The sequence below is a fragment of the Myxocyprinus asiaticus genome, chromosome 33 (genome assembly GCF_019703515.2).
Source record: "Myxocyprinus asiaticus isolate MX2 ecotype Aquarium Trade chromosome 33, UBuf_Myxa_2, whole genome shotgun sequence".
Classification (NCBI taxonomy): domain Eukaryota; kingdom Metazoa; phylum Chordata; class Actinopteri; order Cypriniformes; family Catostomidae; genus Myxocyprinus; species Myxocyprinus asiaticus.
In genome coordinates this window covers 3,299,150-3,320,263 of record NC_059376.1, presented here as the reverse complement: position 1 = coordinate 3,320,263, position 21,114 = coordinate 3,299,150, and the positions used below count along the sequence as shown (strand labels likewise).

Below are 21,114 nucleotides of genomic sequence, written 5' to 3'. Positions count from 1 at the left end.
AAAGGGGAGGTTCCATAGCTTCTCATCTGACTGGCTCTGTGAATGAGACCTGGTTCTTTCTTCAGGATTGGTTCACTGATTATATCAAAATCCATGCCAAAAGGTCACTGACTGAAAATCTAAGTCATTTGGAGTGTTTTCTCTCTCGGGAAAACAGTGACAGGAAACTTTATAACACAGAGAGTAAAAACAGTGAGCAGGAAAAGTTAGTTTTAGGTACGATGTTCATCTTTGGTCTCATGGTTTATCTAGTGCGTAAGGGACCATCTTAAAGTCCACAAACTGCACTAAAACGTTGGTGGCGTCCAAGCATTCATTCAATTTGTATTCACAAATCAAAATTAAAAATCAAAATTATAAAGGTTCCAGTTGCTGCCAATGGATAGATTTTCCAAGTATATCTAATTATATGGATACAGTATTCAATTATTTTAGAAAAACACCACTAAAATTCATCAAGATGTCATTTTTACATGACAAAGGTTGTAGCAGGCTGCCAGTGGTGTGAATGACTAACTTTGTTTTTTGTTTTGTTTTTTTATTTTATTATTATTCTTTTTTTTCTTTTATGTATACTGTATATGTATAATTCCACATCCTGGGAAAATCTCACCTGGAGTAAATCAGCATATCTAATAGCAGCCTTCTACAACATTTACAATATGAAAATAATATCTCGGTAAAATTTCAACAAATATATTTTCATATTGGACATGGTGGCTTCAAATGTTGAAAGTGAGCCATCACGCTGGCAGTCTACAGCAACCTTCAGAATGAGAAAATATTTTTTTAATAACAGTGTTATTGCAATATCAGTGAATATGCAAGTCAATTATATTCAATTGAATGAACGCTTGGACACCGGCGTTTCAGTGCAGTTTGTGGAATTTTTAGACGGTCCCTTACACAAAAAAATATTCTCTCTTTCTCTCTGTGTTATAAAGTGTCCCATTGCTGTTTTACTGAGTGACAAACCACTGACAATTTTCAGTAATTGAGCATTAATTGAGGAATTCATTTTGAAATAATCGTGAAATAATTCCATCCATATAGGAGAACCAATATTTTGAAAGGACTAGATATTCTCCACACAGCCAATCAGATGAGAAGCTATGGAACCTACCCTTTCCGTTTTGACTGAATTGTCGTTGTGTTTTCTGTCATGCCGTTGTGTTTTCTGATTTGCTCTTTTGTTTTTGGATTTGCTGTTGTGTTTTCTGATTTGTTGATATGTTTCTGAATTGTTATTTTTTCTTTGGATTTGTAGTTGTGTTTTTAGATTTGTTGTGTTGTTTTGTTTTGCACTTCACTGCCACCGTACAAATCAGACAAAAAGACAAAAGTACAAGACTGTGTACTTAACATCTTTAAAGAGGGAATGAACTACAACTCCATAAAACATTGTGAATGACACAGTCGAATTAAAAATTATGAAAAAATATAATACTATTGATTTTAAAATTGTTGATTTTTATTTTATTGCAAAATGTTATACAATGTAGTTTGAAAGTGTAGAGTAACAGACTTGATTGCTTCATTCGCAGTGCGTTATGGGAGTGGGCAGTCACTGCAGAGCTCTTTTGGCGTTCTTTGTTTGCCATGATTTTCTTGTTGGTGTATCATTCTCAGAGCCATTATGGGTGTAGTTCTTCACCAGGAATTCCACTATTAAACACGATTTTTAAGAAATGAAGTTGAAATAACACGGACTGATGTCCTCAACAGAAACATAAACCATGGATTAAAAACCTCAGAGCTCACGGTCTTTCTTTAAAGGTTTATAAGTTATCGTTAAAAAATAAATTTGCCTACGGAGAATTTTTTTCTTCCGGAACCAGACTGTTGTGCTCAGTGGTAGGAGCAAAGATGCTTGTTTGCACTACAAAGATGCTAGCCCATCATAACAGCGGGTGTTAACACTGCGAGAAGCAGAGCCCAAAATTTCAGTCAGAAGACCAGAATCAGGATGGAATAATTATCATATATTACTAAATTATGATGGTTTTTGGTGATTTTTTTTTCACTATTATATAATTATAAGTGGACCTAAGGGGAAATAGTATGTCATGTCCCCTTAAAAAATACATTTTTCAGAGACACTGTCCTTAAGGTTTATTAATGTCAAGTGAACAAAAACTATTATTAATATGACATCTGGTGGGATAACTGTTAAAAGTGTGGGGATTTGGGGAAAATAACCCTGTATTATGTATGTATTATAAGAATTTTGTACATAATTATTTACATTTTTGGTGAATTTATTTCATTTTTAAAGACTCTGAATATAGTGCTCAAGTCGTATGGATATGGTGTTTTTTTGTCTTTTTTGAAGCTCAAGCATATATATTTGTGCATATCTGAATATTTTGCAATAAACTTAAAATGTGTTGCTTCTATACTTAAAATCAACAACTTTAGTTTTATATTTTAGTTTTATAATCAACAACTTCAGTTTTATATTTTTCTATATTTTTGTATTCAGTGACATAAGCAATGCTTCATTGAATTGTAGTTCATGCCCTCATTAAAGAAGTACACAGTCCTTGTCTTTTTGTCTGATTTTCAAATACTTTTTTGCTTCAAATCAAAGTTTGTAATATTGTGGTTTACCTTTGAGCTTGTTGGTTTGGTTCATGGCGCTCAACACTTTTATGAAGAGTAAAAATACACACTTCATTATCTGTAGAAATAACATTTGGATCTTACTAGAAATTTGTCAAGTAAAGATATCAAAAGCTTTGTGAACTAAATGAAAAGGTCCAAAAGAAATTGGTCCATGTAAATCAGCACAACTCACCATGACGCTCCTGTTAAAGGCACGGTTCCCTTATTCCGTAAATTATTGTATGCTTGAGTTCTTGGCTATAACGTTGAAATGTAGATCATTTCATCTGTGAGATCCTCATCGTGTCTGCTGCTCGGGCACGCCTCCTCATCGCTGTAATCAAGGAGACTGCGATCCCTGTTTCTATGACAAATGCCGGTGTCATCTGACTCCGCCCCATGACCTAGCGTGATGTTCAGTAAGCTACTGGCGGCACTTTCCATCTCATCAATTGTCATTTCACAAGCATCAGCGATCTCCTGTTTAGTGACCGTCACAAACTTTGGATCTTTTGCATATTCGGCTAATCCCTCAGATATCAGCACCTACAACAAAAGCAACAGTTTTCAGCACAAGCACCATCTACTTATTATTCAAAACTGGCAGCAAGTTTTTACCTTGAAAATTCCATTTTAGACAAAAATATGAACAAGCAGGACTGGGTGATATATCAAATATTCACAAATATTTTGCTCGCAATAAAAATAAGCAACATTGTTATAATGATATAAATTCACTTTTTATTTGACCAATACGTTTTCTAAAAAGCATGTCATCAGACTAGTTTTGCAATCACGACTCGAGGAATGAAAATGAACACTTTTTCTTTTCTTTTTTCTTTTTTTTTGCAGTACGTAACTGAAACTATTGAAGGTGATTCTGTTCCAATTTTTGGAATGAAAGTGCTTTTTTTAATGCTGGTAACCTAATATTATTAAATTTGCATGTACTTAATGTTAATGAAATAGCGCAAAGCACAGTTTGCTATTTTCCAGAGAAATAGGTAATTGCGCTAAGAAGTTTCAAAACCACATCTGATTTGGAGATTCCACCGTTTTATGAAACATAAATGTATAAGATTTGTGTTAAACTTTCTAAAGGATGATTATTTTTATTATGTTTATATAATATGCATTGGTATTTTTCCACCTGTTGTCATAGAGTGATTTTTAAATCACTGCAAAAGGGGCTGGTGGAAGAAGTTGGAGAGAGTAAAATGTTTAGATTTGGTATGATTTTTTTGACCATTTCATTCACTTCTTTTTATTATATTTTCATTTATTTTGAAGTGTAATTTGAATTTAGAAATATTGTTGGTTTAATGTTTTTGTGTTTCAATAAATTAACTGAATTTTTCAAAATCAAAATCGACCGGTAGAAGTGAAGTGCGTATTAACAATCACTGTTAATACTAGCCATGATTTGTGTCATTAGATGAAAATGATTAATAATACTTACTGTACATTCTCTATAATTTAACAGAGCCTACATCCAAATCCTAAACCTCATTTTCCATGCGTATCAAAGGAGCGTGTCACTGTCATAGAAATATGCCTGACGCAGTTAATGCACAAAAGAATGTAATTCCATATTTCTATTCTTCTAATTCATTGCATACAGTCCGTTTACACTACCAACTTCTTATGAATGTGCTGTCTTTGTTTATATCGCTGGTGCTTGAAGGAATGGACTATTTAATCAGACGCAGACAGTGCAATATCCGAAGAAGAACCCCCAAATTCTGATCCGCAGTTTCTAGTGTACCATCTGGCGCTCTGTTCTGTTACGTTTTGGTTCTGTGCGGTCCCGTGTTGTTCCGCAATCTTTTTTCATTTTAGTTCTATGCAACTTGTGTTGTTCGTTATATGTTGTTTTAATATTGGTTTCACGCATGCTAAGATATGTAATCATTCGTGTGACTGCATGTACCGTACCGAAGGCCCATGTACCGTTGCAGCCCTAGGACCAGTCAATACATGATTCAAGCTTTGCATAGGAACTGTTATTGAATGAGCATTATTAAAGATGGGGCAGTTAAAAACTCTACTGGACCAGATGCAAAACCATAAGTAAACAGTTTCATTCACAAATATTTCAAATGTCATGACTGTTTTATAGTTAAGGTGCCATTGTGCTTAATGTATTTGGATGCAGTGTATTTGGTGTTCATTATGTGTAAACCCTGAAATTTAGTTTTATAATGTTGTGGAGCTTGTTGTTCATTTTGTTATAACTGAGTTTCAAATATGGCTGAATTGGAGGGGCTGCACAATGTTAGCCAAGTATAACAGTGGACATTTACATTGAAGTCTTAAAGGGCCAGAGCACATAAAACTGAGTGTTTCAGACAGAGGGCCAGAGACAGGGTGAAAAATGATCATGTATTACTAAATTATGACTAGTTTTGATGCAAAAAAAACCTTTATTAACATTATAAGTGGAACTCAGGGAAAATAATAAAATTATATATAAAAAAAGTATGACATTACACCTTTAAAGTCCCCATGAAGAGCTTTGACAAGTGTGGTTCAATTTGGGGTTTTTACGTATTTGCTAATGAAACAGAAAATGGGGGTGGGACATGTCGAACTACTCTTTAATGGTGTGGCACATCGCGGTCTTTGCTTATGATGAGGCTGGACCTACAGTAGTGCAGGTTCAATACAGGTGAATAGGAAACTAGCAAGTTAAAGACAGTACAGTATATCCATGTTTTGAATCGCAATACACTAAGCCTAAAGAATAAATAACACTTAATTGAGCTGTACATCCCAAGAAACCTCTGGCTGCATAAAAATATAAATAAACTCAAACAACTTTCCTCACATCCAGCTCCCACGTTGATGCGTCCCATTCAGAAGTGATAATCCCTATGCCCTATTCCCTTCAAAAGACAATTACCCTCCACTGTGATGGCTTTAGATGGCTGAAAGGTGATAATCAGTCAGAACTCACTTTTTAAGCGATTCTTTTTGGAAAATCTGTTTGAAATGACCCTACAGCACTGATTGGGCTCCCTTCGAAGTGCCCTGTGAAGGCATGATCAGTACCAGTTAGAACACAGCCATGAGCGTTGAACTGTTGAAGGGGGAGGGTGCGTTTTCATTCTGAACCTCTATGTAACAGCATGGATTTTCCAGTCTTTTTAGCTGGAAGAGAGAGACTGCAGATTTTAAATGCTTATATCTTTTGAAAACAAATTTTGTCAGCGTTTAGAAGTACACTAGTATTTAGATGACCATAAAGCTAACAGATATGGACTAAAAGCAGCAAAACTTTAATTTCAATGTCACAGGCTGTCGATTTACGATGTACTCAATGCAAAACAGATTGCTGTCAACTATAGACTTGTTCAATGATATGAGAATGTTTTTGTGCTTTTTGTATTGTCTTATCAATGATTTATTCATCTGCCACAATAATGCAATTTATTTTAAATCGAGTGTCAATCTGTATTATATATTTATTATAGGCTGTACATATTATATTCATAAATATTTTAATTATTATGCATTTTCTATATGAATTATCTTTATTTGGTGGCCTTTCTCAGCAAATAATGATGCATGCGATTCACTGCGATTAATTCAATTAATTAATCTGCATGCCCTGTAATTTATTCATTAAACGTAATAATTTGTATTTTTATAACAAAAATAAAATTTTCAAAGTTTAATATTGAAGTCTAGGACAAGGCTAAAACAGTAAATTATGTACATGAAAGGCATTTTAAAAATTCCAAAAGTAAATGAAGCCTGGTAAAAAGTTTCCAAATCAGTTTTAATCAGAACTTCTAACAATAAGAAAAAAGCTGATATCTGTTCATTCATTTTAATGAAAACCAACCCCTGGGTCATAAAAGAGCCTGAAGTTGCAGAAACACCCATATTTTGAATATCGTCAAGAGGATGAAAAATATTTAAATATAGTTTTTTAGCGATATCACCCAACCCTACTTGCAAGACATCAAAATGTAGTTGGAAGAACAAAACTAATTTGACATGATAAATGTGAAATACGATCACTCACTGCTTCCACCAGACTGTGAGCACTGCTGCGTTGCTGCAGGTACTGAGCGCACGGGATCTGCAGGTGAGAGGGGGAGGGACAACGTGGTGACCAATCAGACACCTGCTGGGCATTCCACAATCCCCTGTGAGCCAATCCCGGAGTGCTGCTGGAGCTGGGTGGGGCCTGAAGGAGAGGGGTATATGGAGGCGTGGTCGGTGGCGTGACCCATGAGCGGATAGAACGAGTTGGAGAGAGTCGTGCTCGATTTGATTCTTGTCCGGTTACTGCCTTTACCTGCAGTATGAACAAATGATGCTGTGAGGCGGTATATACTGTATATCACAACACCTGACATGTTGCTTCAGCTGTAAGTTGCTTTAAATAAAATGTACCAGGTGGAAAATTAACCTACAGTGTTCAGCACTTTTCATGTCTGAGGCTGCTCTGTTAATGACGACATAGACAGTAATAACCCCTACAGCGTTGCATGAGGTAATGTAAAAAACACATTGCATGGAATTATGCAAATATCAAAATAAATATATCCACGGTTGTGTTAGCCTAAATGTCCACCATAAATAGAAACTGGTGCTTGAACTGCATCTGGAAAGTAAGTCAGCTAATGTTGATAATGCGGTATGACTTGGGCATAAACAAATGTCATTGTAATCTAAAAAAAAAAAAGATCAGCATCAGCGTTGTCGATTTAATGCATTAATTTAGTGTTATTAATTATATGAAAAAATTATATGCGTTCAAAAATGTACGTAATTAATAGTGCCCCCGATGCGTACATAAATTCCTTAATAAAGAATGTTCCAACCATCGGAGCACAAGTTTGATGTTGTACCTTGATGTTTTAGTGAATCTGTGTCAGTAGGGGTCAGTCAGCGCAACTCCAGCTGTACAGAAAACACACCTCATCAAACCAACAAGAGCAGCTCAGCCTTTCACAGACACATTTTTCAATGTTCCAAACTATGTTTAACTTGACACAGCTTCCAAAAAACTCAGTGCTTATGAGTAGAGATGCTAAAAAAACTAGTGAAATGTGATGCCACCAAAATGAGAAAATCCAAAAGTGTCCATCTGATGCATGAGTACACATACCAACAATAAAATAGCTCAGACGGAAACAGGCCAATAATAGGGTTAATTTCAATTATCTTGAAATAAAACAATATTTTGACTTTAAACCACTTTTTGCATTGTAAAATTTGTGTAGAAGATGTATTTCAATTATCTGAATTATCATTATATTATATTAAGTCATTTTCAATTCAAAATTAAATTCAAAATTTATTTATAAAGCACTATAAACCACAGAGTGTACCAAAGTGCTGTACAATTAAAATAAAATAAAAATATCTTATAAAAAGAATTAAAACGAAATTAAAATACATAACAACAATACACAACACAAATGCTTCTGTTCAACACCTATTGATCATTATAAATTAGCAAAGGCTTCACTAAACAGATACGTTTTAACAAATTTTAACTATTATATACCAAATTATATTTATTTGGGAGCCTTTCTCAGTAAATAATGATATTATGCAATTCATTGCGATTCATTCGATTAATGAATCAACACATTATCGAATTAAATTGATTAAAAATATCTATCGATTGACAGCCCTAATAATTATATGTAAGAGATAATGTACAGTCAGTTCCATGTCTTGTATTAGTGTTTTTTTTTCTTACCCAATAAATAAATAAATAAATGGACATGAAACATAGATTTGAGTTTAAATTATGTTATTATGTCAGAAGAAAGAGACCATAGATTCTCCACAAACACTGAATTAAACCTCCACTTTGTATCTAAGTTCTCATGAACCTGTTGGTGTTAATTTTGCAATAGAGACCATCTGACTGTTTATTATCCTGCTTACTACACAACTACTTGCTAAATAAATACATAAATGGCCATGAGGTAGCAGTGGTCATTTTAAGCTGCTGTTGCTTTGTCAGCACAGAAAACTGTGTAAGCTCCTTCATGTAGCATGGTATTTAGAGGAGACATAAAATGTACAGTATATATATATATATATATATATATATATATATATATATAGATATATATATATGTTGTTACATATTTTAGATGCATTTCTGTTGGAAAACACTGTGGTCATCAAAAAAATGCCCCCTGACTCCACAACTTAGTTAATGTTGTATGTTTTTTTTTTTTCACCCAATTTGGAATGCCCAATTCCCAGTGCGCTTTTAGGTCCTCGTGGTCACGTAGTGATTCGCCTCAATCCGGGTGGCGGAGGATGAATCCCAGTTGCCTCCGCGTCTGAGACCATCAACCTGCGCATCTTATCAGAGACATAGCACGTGGCATCCCTGCTCACATTATGGCGACCACGAGGAGGTTACCCCATGTGACTCTACCCTCCCTAGCAACCGGGACAATTTGGTTGCTTAGGAGACCTGGCTGGAGTGACTCAGCACGCCCTGGGATTTGAACTAGCGAACTCCAGGGGTGGTAGCCAGCGTCTTTTACCACTGAGCTACCCAGGCCCCCATGTATATGTTGTATGTTGTGTTATCATCACCTGATGGTGTGGCAGCAGATCTGTGTGTCGCAGGGGAATCTCGTCTTGACTGCTCTGTTTGCGTAGACACTCGAAATGGAAAGTGGGTCTGTGAGAAGCTATATGACAGAATACATCAGATACACAGAGTGTCTATTACAACAGCAAACCGGCAAATAAATGAACATATACATTTTAGTTTATTTTTCACCAAAGTGGTGCATACAGTGCACAATTTGCTCTGAATTCTCAGATTGTACTCCAATTTCAACTTGGTTATCAAAAGCTATTTTCTATCCAAATTGCTGTGATATAATACAGTGGTCGACCATTATAGGTTTTTAATTGGCCAATGCCGATACCAATATCTAGAGCAGGGTGGCTGATAAACATTTAACTAAAACTGTAGCTTAAATTGGCAAAGAACCGCCCACTTAGACAGGAAGAGCCATCCAACTGACAAATAAAGTGATCAAACACAGTTGGGGTTATCTGAGATGTATTATACCATAATAAAAGACTGGGAAATAAATAATTTATTTAATTGTGTGGCAGCCTATGTGAGCTATTACACAGAAAACCTCAGCTCAGACTACTAAAAACATATGTAACTAAGTACATAACTAAGTAAACAAAGCAGAATATGCAGCTCTGTTTGTGGACGTGCCTCAAGTGAAACTTTGAGTATCTTTAAAAGATTTTATGGCACTAACCTGACATAAAAAGCATTCGTTGTGTCAACACGATTGAACACGACTGTTTCCAGAATACAGCTGTGTCCTGTGTGCTTTTACTTGCGGAAGTTCCATCAAACCGGCCAGTCAGATTATGTCTGTGGGCTCTATGCATCAGATAGTGCATGACTGTGGGCGGCCCATGGGCGTGCCGTCGGAGGTTGAGACTAGGTGACCAATATAATGCCAATATACGTAATACAATTTAATAATGGCAACTGGTTGATTCTCACAAAACCTGTCAAGAAAATGTACTAGTCCAATTTGACTAATTATTAAAAAACTATATAAATAAAATAGGGCTCTCTATTTAACATGTTAATTCAGTCTGATTAATTATATTTAAAAAAATTATGTGTTAAAAAAATAACACAATTAATCATGTCCCCGGACCGCAATATTCCTACCATCGAAGCAATTCAAGCATGGTGTACCACCTGTTTTCTCCAGAGGGCAGTAAGTGAAACGCCAGCTGTTTAGACAACACGCAGCTTAAACAGAGAACAAACCACACTCAGGCTTGTTTCTGCTTACTTGACACCAGCAGCAACACAAGATGAGAACACATTCTTGGGTTCAAACACAGATGGATCGAGCGCAAATCCGAATGCAGGGATCTCAAGACGTGTTTGTCTAAGTTGAAGGGTACATTTACACGACAACGATGTACTAAAAACGGAAAAGTTTTTCCTTTGCGTTTTTGAAAAGTTTCGCGTACAGACGACAACGTTGTCAAAACGATCCCCGTTCGCACAACGATTAAAAATGCTGTATTATGCATGCCAGGCCAGTAGCCAGCGATGTCACTTTGTAAAGAAACACTACGCGCCTGCGCACATAAGCATTCTTCTAAAGAGCAGTGAATACAAACAGTGAAGATGGCGAAAGCATCGAGCAATTTTGTCTGGACGGACGATGATATTGCTTTATTACTACAATTACTTTGCTGGAGAAGCGTCAATAAACTCAAAATCTTGAACAGTACAAAAACAGTCCTGTAGTCCGCCATTGTAGTTTTGAATGTCTTGCATTGTTTTGAAGTACTCATGCGCATGCCTATAGACTGAACTCTCAATATTATTCAATAAACTCTGCTCATTTTTACCATCACTTCGTCTCCTGCCTTCTTCTGTATTCCCCCTGCTGACTCTTGGGCTGGTAGGAGAGTAAGTTAACATAACAAGCTGTTGATTTTGACTGGTTTTGGATATCAGACAGAACTCTGATATATGGATATCTTCTGATGGAGAGAGAGGTCTTGTGTACACTGGATCTAACATGCATTTTCACTGCCTCATGTTTTCATATTCTAAGCATATCATTGAATACTGTACATGGCATCACATCTCTGTCTATAGGCTATATACATACGCGGTGGGTGAATGAATTGCAGGGTAAAGGTACATCAAATAAAATTAAGTAAATAAATAACATTTAAAATACAAATACATTTTTCCCATCTGAATCCATACATTCATTTCAAGATTTTCAAATTGCAGGTTCTACCTACTGTACAATGTTCACACTCCATACAAAACACTCCAAATGAATAAATTGTTGATTAATGTTATTTGCACAGACACCAGTATTCATATTGATCATATACATCTCAAATTGATGCCTATCAGTCCATCATTCTTTATATAACACGTAATACGTGTGCGCATGACGTCATCGTTTTCACAAATTCGCGTTTTTGTATGTTTACACGGAGACGATAACGGCATCGTTTTCAAAAACTTGCACTTTGAAACCAGTTTTCAAAAGTGCGTTTTCAGTCCCCAAAACGCCGTTGTCGTGTAAACGAACAGCCAAAACGCATAAAAAGTTTTCAGTTTTTAGTTGAAAACGTTGTCGTGTAAACGGCCCCTTAAACTACGTTTAACTTGACACAGTGACCTAAAAAGACAGTGTTAATGATGCGAGACACCCAAAGTGAGAAGCTCCGAACTGTCTGATGCAGATACACACTGACGCATCCTTAGACAACAATGTTAAACATAAATTATATAAACTATATATTTATAACTATATATTCTATTCTATTCTATATATAAAATATAAACAATATTTTAGATTGTAAATCTAATTTTTGTATCCTTTACCAATGCTTTACTGGACTGCTACAATAATGTAATGCATTTTAATTATCTGAATGAAATTATATATATATATATATATACTGTGTGTGTGTGTGTATATATATATATATATATATATATATATATATATATATATATATATATATATACATTATAATTATTTAAATAAATATGTATTATTATTTAATCATTATATTTTGAATTACTGTTATTTGAGGGGGTTTTTCTGCACATACCTGTATTTACATATGTGATTAAATGTGATTAATTTGATTAATTAATTGGCATACCATGTCATTGATTTGGTACAAAACTTTAATTGATTGACAGCCCCAATATAAAATAACATTTTGCATAAAGAAAAAATAAGCCTACTTTTAGGGTCATTAAGATTTTTTTTTTTTTTTTTTGTATATATTTTGACTTTTTTAATATTGTTTTCATAAAAGTTACACACACAAACTTCTACAAACTTCTAAGTGTGCAATTCTTAATTGAACACTATTATTCAAAAGAAATTAAATGCCTGCTTATTGTTGTAGTTTCTCATGACAGAGAAAACAGCGGGACAAAAGGTACAAGACTCATAAAATGGGGACTGTCTCGGTTTTATCAGGACACCTGGTCACACTTCTGTCCAACAGCATCTTTTTTAAATATAATACAATAAAAAAAAAAGACTTTTACAGTAATAAGAATCATCACTGAAAACAATAGTAGTAAATGTAAAATTTAAAAAAGTATAATTTCATGTTTTTTTTAAATTGATGTGGGGTTAAATATGACCAGATGTGTGCAAAATTGCCAAATTAAACTAATCGCAATATTTAAAATTAATTCAAAACTATTTGAAAACAGAAATTGTGTACAATTCCATTTATGAGGCTGTCAGTAGATTTGTAACTGACAAAACGTCACTAATATGTTTATCCCTTGATAACTACTAATGCCGAATTGTCCATTTTAACAGCTTGTTTTGCCAACAATTCAGGGCCATTTAACTTTATTCCATGTGTCTCACATTGAGCTGTAGACAGCAGGTGTTGTTTGGATGCCCTGTGGGGCTGCTGAGATATGAGCTGCTCATCCTCATCACAGATACATTCACACACATCCAGAGCTCCACCTGCACCACCTTCACTGACAGCATCCTGAAAGTCCTTACATGACCTCAGAGGAGAGACCGAGAGAAGAGATGTTAACTCAACAGCCAGAACAGCTTGTGCACTCTCTAAGAAGAGTTGTCAAGCTCATACCGGTCTTTTGGCAGGAAGACACCATCCTCGTGACACTCGTCTCCGCTGTAATAGTCTCCTGAGGTCTTGTCATCATCGCTGATGTCATCACACGTGGAGTTCTCGACGTGGATGGTCGGGTACCCAACAGCACAAGAGTCTGGCCTGAAAGCCATTGGAAAATAAAACTATTATTAGTGCTCAGATATTTAATTAAATCACAAACACTACATGCAAATGGCCCAACCCATGACATTTCAATTCAACGACCACTGAACCCTTTTACATTGAAAATGTTTTGGGTTTGAGTGTAAGTAGCTAATAACAGCCTTGACTACACTCCATATTATTCACAGTATTGTACTTGGGACAAGAATTAATTAATTTATTTATTTATTTTACAAAAATGATAATTATTATTTTTTTCCTATTGAGTTGAATTATTGATGTTGAACTAGTTCGATGAAACCAGTATAAATGTGAAAATAATGAAGTACAACATATTAATTTAAAACTGACCAAGAAGTCCTTAGGAACTTATTTTATAACGTTGTTTACAAAAGTATTTTTTTAAACAAGGTTCGTTGTCAGGTTTAAATAACCTCTGTGAAGGATGTCATACATTTTAAGGCTGAAAATTTTAAGGTAAGTGTCAGAGTTTTCTGCTTTAATGTTTTATTTTGGCCACTAGAGGCCCTCATTGTGTTTCATTTCAGTTTCCCTGCCATTTTATCATGTGTTATTGTTTTCACCTGTGCCACGTTCTGGACTGTGTATTTAAGTTGATCACTTCCTTTGTTTCTTTGCTTGGTTATTGATGTTCCTAGCCAGTTACTGCCGTAAGTTTGCTCTAGTTCCAAGTACTAAACTTTGTAAGCCTTTTGGTTTGTTCTTTCCCCGTGTTTATTTTTTGCTGTTTTTTTATATCATTTTCCTGAGTTTTTTGGAGATTATTTTTCCTCCTTTCAGATCCTTTTCTGGATTAAAGATTTTTCTGTTTTTTGTGATTGTCAGTAAGAAATTGCTTTTGTACTCTTTTGCTATTTTTGTTAATAAACTCTTCTGAGTTCTTTTAAGAGCGCGTCTGACTATTGGGTTCAACTCCCTTCTGTGGCTCAGTGGTAGAAATTAAGACTCTTGCGCCAGAGACCCAAGTTCGACAGAATAACCAAGCCATACTATGAACCCAGAGATGCCTAATGCTCAAGAACTCCTGGCCACAATTGCTCAGCAGGAGTCCACAATCCAATGCCATGAGTCAGCACTAGTCCAGCAGGAGACTGTGATGGCTAAACACTCACAAGTGCTGTCAGATCTCATGATTTCTGTTTGTCAGATCCTGGACCGCCTGCTCTCCACTTCAGCCACTGCTTCTCCTGCTGCCTCGGTACCCCTTCCGGATTCTCGAGTACTCTCTCCCCTGATTGAACCTCGCCTACCTCCACCACAACATTTCTCAGGTGATCCCAGAAGATACAACCATCTTCCTTCCCCTCAGATCAGGCCAAGATCGCATATGTTATTACCCTGCTTTCTGGCAAGGCTCTTTCTTGGGCAACAGCGGTCTGGAAGGCACAGGCACCCTTCTGTTCAAGTTATTCTGTGTTTGAAAAGGAGTTCAAGCGAGTCTTTGACCACCCCCTCAGTGGCCGGCAAGCCTCTAAGAGACTTCTCACCCTCAAACAAGGTAATGGCAGCACGGCTGAATATGCCATACAGTTTCGGACAGTTGCAGCAGGGAGCGGCTGGAACGACGAGGCCCTCATGGTGTGCTTCCTGAATGGTCTGTCTGAGGCAATCAAGGATGATATGGCTACCAGAGAACCTGCTCGTGATCTCGAGACCCTCATGGATCAAGCAATCCGGCTGGATAATCGCCTGAGGGAGAGAAGCCTGAACTGGCCATCTGTTTCCACTTTGTCTGCCAGTCCAGCACTTGCTCCAATGCTACCAGTGCCCCACGAGTCCTCGGAACCCATGCAATTGGGAAGGACTAGGCATTCCCCATCAGAACGAGACCATCGCATGAGAGAGCGCTGTTGTCTATATTGTGGAGTGTATGGTCATTTTCGCTCTGACTGCCCCGAGCTTTCAGGAAATGCCCAGTCCTGTACAGGCAAGGAAGGACTGTAACGGGAGTTACACGCACAGCTTCACTTTCCAACTCTGGATTGTTCCTTCCCATCACACTCACTTGGGGAGATCAAAAACACCAACTCCAGGCATTGATTGATTCTGGTGCTGCCGGGAATTTCATGGATATTTCCCTTGCCCAGAGTCTCCAGATTCCTATTAATTCCCTTCCTGCCCCCCTAACTGCGACAGCCTTGGATGGAAGACCGTTAGCTCCAGGGAAAATAACCCACCTCACCACTCTCCTTGGTCTCGTCACTTAACAGCACCAGGAGAGAATGTGCTTTCACCTTATACAGACTCCAGAGTTTCCTATTATCCTCGGTCACCCCTGGCTCCTCCAGCATAACCCACACTTTGACTGGTCCACTGGCGCTGTTCTCAGTTGGGGTCCCACCTGTCAGACTACATGCTTGGCCCAGAATTCCCCTGATCTTGTTCTCGAGTCCCAAGAAACCCTAGATCTGTCTCAAGTCCCTGCTCAGTACCACCACCTCAAGGCAGTGTTCAGCAAAAGGAAGGCCACCTCCTCATCGCCCCTATGATTGTGCCATTGAGCTGCTCCCAGGAACCTGCCAGCCCCAGAGGTTGTATATTCTCTTTGTCTCCCCCTGAACGAACTGCTATGGACAAATACATTAACGAATCCCTTGCGGCAGGTATCATCCAACCATCCACTTCCCCTGCTGGAGCTGGATTCTTTTTCGTTGGGAAGAAGGATGGCGGCCATGTATTGATTACAGGGGCGTTAATAAGATCACTGTTCGAAACCGCTATCCCTTGCCATTAATGACCACTGCTTTCGAAATTCTGCAAGAAGCCTCCATCTTCACTAAGCTTGACTTGCGCAATGCCTACCATCTCGTGCGCATCAGGCAAGGAGATGAATGGAAGACCGCCTTCAACATGCCCACTGGGCACTATGAATATTTGGTTATGCCCTTCGGTCTCACCAATGCTCCTGCAGTATTTCAAGCTCTCATTAATGATGTTCTCTGAGACATGCTCAACCAATTTGTGTTTGTCTACTTGGACAATATCCTCATCTTCTCGAGTTCCCTCCAAGAACATGTAAAACACGTCAGTAAGGTTCTCAGATGTCTTCTTGATAACCATCTTTATGTTAAACCTGAGAAATGTGAGTTCCATGTGACCAAAGTTCAGTTCCTGGGGTTCATTATCAAGCCTGGCCAGATACAAATGGACCCTCAAAAGGTTCAAGCAGTTGTGGATTGGCCCTCCCCCTCGTCGGTAAAGGAAGTACAGCTTTTCCTTGGTTTCGCCAATTTTTATCGCAAGTTCATCCGGAACTTCAGTACTGTGGCGGCTCCTTTATCTGCCCTCACCAAGGGGAACACAACCAGCTTTAATTGGGGACATGAAGCAGAGTTGGCCTTCAGCAAACTCAAAAGCCATTTTACCTCTGCACCTATTCTCATTCTCCCTAACCCAGATAAACCCTTCATCGTGGAGGTCGATGCTTCGGACATAGGGGTTGGAGCTGTGCTGTCCCAAAGAGGGGAGGACAACAAGTTGCATCCATGTGCATTCCTTTCCCACCGCCTTACACCGACTGAGACGAACTATCATGTTGGGGATCGAGAGTTACTGGCAGTTAAGCTTGCGCTTGAAGAGTGGAGGCATTGGCTTGAGGGGGCCAAACGCCCATTCCAAGTATTCACGGACCACAAAAATCTGGAATACATTCAGCAGGCAAAGCGACTCAACCCCCGCCAGGCACGTTGGTCCTTATTCTTCAACCGTTTCCAGTTCACCTTATCCTACCACCCCAGCTCTAAAAACCTAAAACTTGATGCTTTGTCCCGAGTATGTAAACACTCCTCAGGAAGATTCTATTGCATCAATTATTCCCAGATCCAAGATAATAGCTCCTATCAGGTGGGATCTGGAAAATACTGTAAAACAAGCCCAAGCCCGAGAACCTGACCCAGGAGGGGGGCCAACCCACTGCCTGTTTGTCCCTAAAGCTGTCCGCTCCCAGATCCTCCAGTGGGGACACTCCTCTCGTCTCACTTGTCATCCTGGTACCTCTCGCACTCTTGAGTTCCTCCAAAGACGATTTTGGTGGCCAACTACCAAGGAGGATGTGACAACATTTGTAAATGCATGTCCCACGTGCAACCAAAGTAAGGTCCCTCACCGCTCTCCACAGGGGCTATTGCATCCTCTTTCCATACCTCATAGACCTTGGTCTCATCTTTCTATGGATTTTATCACTGGACTTCTGCTATCACGAGGCAACACCACTATCATGGTCATAGTTGATAGATTCTCCAAGGCTGCCCGATTTATTCCTCTGCCCAAACTACCCACCGTTAAAGAAACTGCTGAATTGGTTATAAACCACGTCTTCCGAGTCTTTGGCATCCCACAAGACATCGTCTCTGATCGAGGACCCCAATTTTCCTCCCGATTCTGGCGGGCATTTTGTCAATCTCTGGGGGCTACAGTGAGTCTATCTTCTGGGTTCCACCCGGAGTCCAGTGGGCAAATGGAGAGGCTTAACCAGGATCTACACTGAGGTGTATGTCAGCTAACAACTCGACCTCTTGGTCTTCCTTCGTCATGTGGACAGTATACACTCACAATACCCTTCGCTCCTCAGCTACAGGGATGTCCCCTTTCGAGTGCCAGTTGGGATACACCCCTCTATTCCCTGAGCAAAAAGTGGAGGTTGCAGTTCCCTCTACTCAACAGTTTGTTAAACGTTGCCGCCAGACATGGAAAAAAGCCCGACTCAAGCTCTTGAAGGTCTCTCAGCAGTATCAGCACCAGGCCAATCATAGATGCATACATGCCCCCACTCTGCGTCCCGGCCAAAGAGTCTGGCTCTCCACCAAGAACATTCCCTTGCGGGTGGAATCCCGTAAACTTTCCCAGAGGTTCATTGGCCCCTTTAGGATTGCCAGGAAAGTAAACCCAGTTAATTACCATTTATATTTGCCTAGGTCTTTGAAGATAAATCCCACTTTTCATGTCTCACTGTTAAAACCTGTTTTGTCTTCTTTTCTTGCGACAGGTAAACCTCACCCTCCTCGTATCATTGGTGGCCAGCCAGCCTACACAGTCCACAGAAAACTGGATGCCCGTCGAGTATGTGGGTCCCGGCAGTATCTTGTGGACTGGGAAGGATATGGCCCTGAGGAGCGCTCCTGGGTCCCTGCCAAGGACATCTTGGACCCCAAACTAATTCAAGAATTTCATGCTCGCAAGTCCAGTCGTCCAGGAGGGAACGTCAGGAGCCGTTCCTAGAGGGAGGGGTCCTGTCAGAGTTTTCTGCTTTAATGTTTTATTTTGGCCACTAGAGGCCCTCATTGTGTTTCATTTCAGTTTCCCGCCATTTTATCATGTGTTATTGTTTTCACCTGTGCCTCGTTCTGGACTGTGTATTTAAGTTGATCACTTCCTTTGTTTCTTTGCTTGGTTATTGATGTTCCTAGCCAGTTACTGCCATAAGTTTGCTCTAGTTCCAAGTACTAAACTTTGTAAGCCTTTTGGTTTGTTCTTTCCCCGTGTTTATTTTTTGCTGTTTTTTGATATCTTTTTCCTGAGTTTTTTGGAGATTATTTTTCCTCCTTTCAGATCCTTTTCTGGACTAAAGATTTTTCTGTTTTTTGTGATTGTCAGTAAGAAATTGCTTTTGTACTCTTTTGCTATTTTTGTTGTTAAACTCTTCTGAGTTCTTTTAAGAGCGCGTCTGACTAGTGGGTTCAACTCCCTTCTGTGGCTCAGTGGTAGAAATTAAGACTCTTGTGCCAGAGACCCAAATTCGATTCCTGGCTCTGACAGTAAGTTGATGTAAATTGGTGTTAAAAATTCAAATGGTTAGAATTGACCCTGAAGTCCATCCAGGGGTTAAGATGTGCTTCAGTAATATGAATTTGTGAACTTGAAAATGACAAATCTTATGTTAAAACTTAAGATAGGAAGGTAATACATTTATGCAGGGATCCCACTCTTATCAACCAATGAATTTCCATTACTTTTCCATGACTTGTATGCTAATTTCCATGCCCAAACATTTAGCCTTTCATTCTGAAAATGGCACCGAAGTCACATAATCGCAAATTTGTTAAAAACAAAACCACAGCATTGTTTGATAAAAGTTGAACTGAAAACATTTAATTTGAAATTTAATCCATACAAACACATTGCGTGAATCCTAAAATGGGCAGGGATTAGCAGCACATCGTTGTCTCTAAGGGTGCAAAACGACACTTGTGTTTGCCTTCCACGGATGCATTGAATATGCAATGAAGAATATTAGCGTTTGTCAGCCGTGAGCTCACGGATGTGTTGCAAGAGATGTTAAGAATGTGAGCTGCTCTCTGAAGGTGATTTATTTGGAGACAGGCAGGTGTGAGAAATGCATTATACTATAATAATTGCGATCGAGAGCCTGCAAAGATGCAAATTATACATCATCAATAGCAGTTCACTTCCACAATTTGGTACAATTGCATCGAACCAGCGAACCGCACTGGAATTCACATGAACCACCTTTTCAAGCGGACTCGGGTGCAGTTTACGGGTACGCACCCGAGTTCTGAAACAGCGTTCACACCACCCAAATGAACCGAACTATGACGTCATTTGATCCCGGATGTGCACCAAAAGTGCTAGAGTGAAAGCATCCTAATTGGTCAGGTATTCTAAATAACATTAAACTCTTCACCATGTGTTTTTAATCCAGTGCAACGGAACATCCTGGTTAAATATTTTAGAGCACAGAGCATAATAAATAAAAATACACCCATGATTTTTCCATGTCTTTGAAGATTTTATTCATTTCCATGACTTTTCCATGCCTGGAAATCACAATAAATTTTTTTTTCCAGGTTTTCCATGACCGTGAGAACCCTGTTTATGGGACTTTTATGGTGCTTTTGTCCTTTCTGGAGCCTGACAGGACTTGCCTTCTTTCACTTTCATTGTATAGTAAAGAGCTGCAAGAACATTTGTTCATACACGTTTTGAACAACATGAAGGCGAGTAAATGATGATAGAATTTTAATGTTCGAGTGAAGTATCCCTTTAAAAAAGTTTTAATGTAAATATATGCACTTTAGAGTGTCTGATCAGTGTTTTAAATACTGATATGAAATCTTGCCAAAAATGTTATTTTGAAAAGATCCCAATACTAAACTGAGTTAAATTAACAATCCGTTTAGTTATTTTTTTTATCATGTTCCTCACACCTCTTGCACTGAGCACTGAGCTGTGATTCTGCATCACTCCTGATGTTCAGGTACGAGCTGAGGGAAGACAACAGGCCTCTGGAAGGCCGAGCGCTGTGACTGCGCCAACCGTTGGTCAGGGTCGCTGGTGTGTTAGCATTGTTGATGTTGGATGATCTGGAGTCTGTGTTTGACTGACAGTAATTCTGTGAGTCGTGAGTGATGCAGAGAGGAAGCTGTAGAGGGCGCTGTGTTGCACTGCTGCTGTACTGATCTCCACTCACATGATTCCCAAACACACCGCCATTCCTCTGCAGACACACAGCACCAATAACGTTTATTTCTCATTACCTGCTACTTTATCAAAAACAGATAAAGACTTTTATTGTCTTATAAAAGATAATTAGTAGAGATGTTGAAACTAATGTGTTAATTCATACAAGATTAGATTGACATTTAATTTTCATTTTGACCCAGATGCTGCTGATCTTTCAAAGCATCAGCTAATGATTAGCGGGCTGTTTGGATGAAGTATCATTACGTGGTC

The 21,114-nt window shown here is 38.5% G+C and overlaps 1 protein-coding gene across 1 annotated transcript in view; it reads right to left on the bottom strand.

Moving 5' to 3' along the window:
• Nucleotides 1-6,799: 6,799 nt before the first annotated feature.
• The window catches only part of cacna1db (calcium channel, voltage-dependent, L type, alpha 1D subunit, b), a 203,019-nt gene continuing 188,704 nt past the window's right edge, over nucleotides 6,800-21,114 (bottom strand). The window contains exons 42-47 of the mRNA XM_051670137.1: nucleotides 20,589-20,878; nucleotides 13,258-13,401; nucleotides 13,023-13,171; nucleotides 9,187-9,284; nucleotides 7,467-7,518; nucleotides 6,800-6,910 (exon numbers count right to left, since the gene is read on the bottom strand). Coding sequence (XP_051526097.1) covers nucleotides 7,504-7,518; nucleotides 9,187-9,284; nucleotides 13,023-13,171; nucleotides 13,258-13,401; nucleotides 20,589-20,878 — 696 coding nt within the window. The 3' untranslated portion in view covers nucleotides 6,800-6,910; nucleotides 7,467-7,503. The remainder of the gene's footprint in view (nucleotides 6,911-7,466; nucleotides 7,519-9,186; nucleotides 9,285-13,022; nucleotides 13,172-13,257; nucleotides 13,402-20,588; nucleotides 20,879-21,114) is intronic.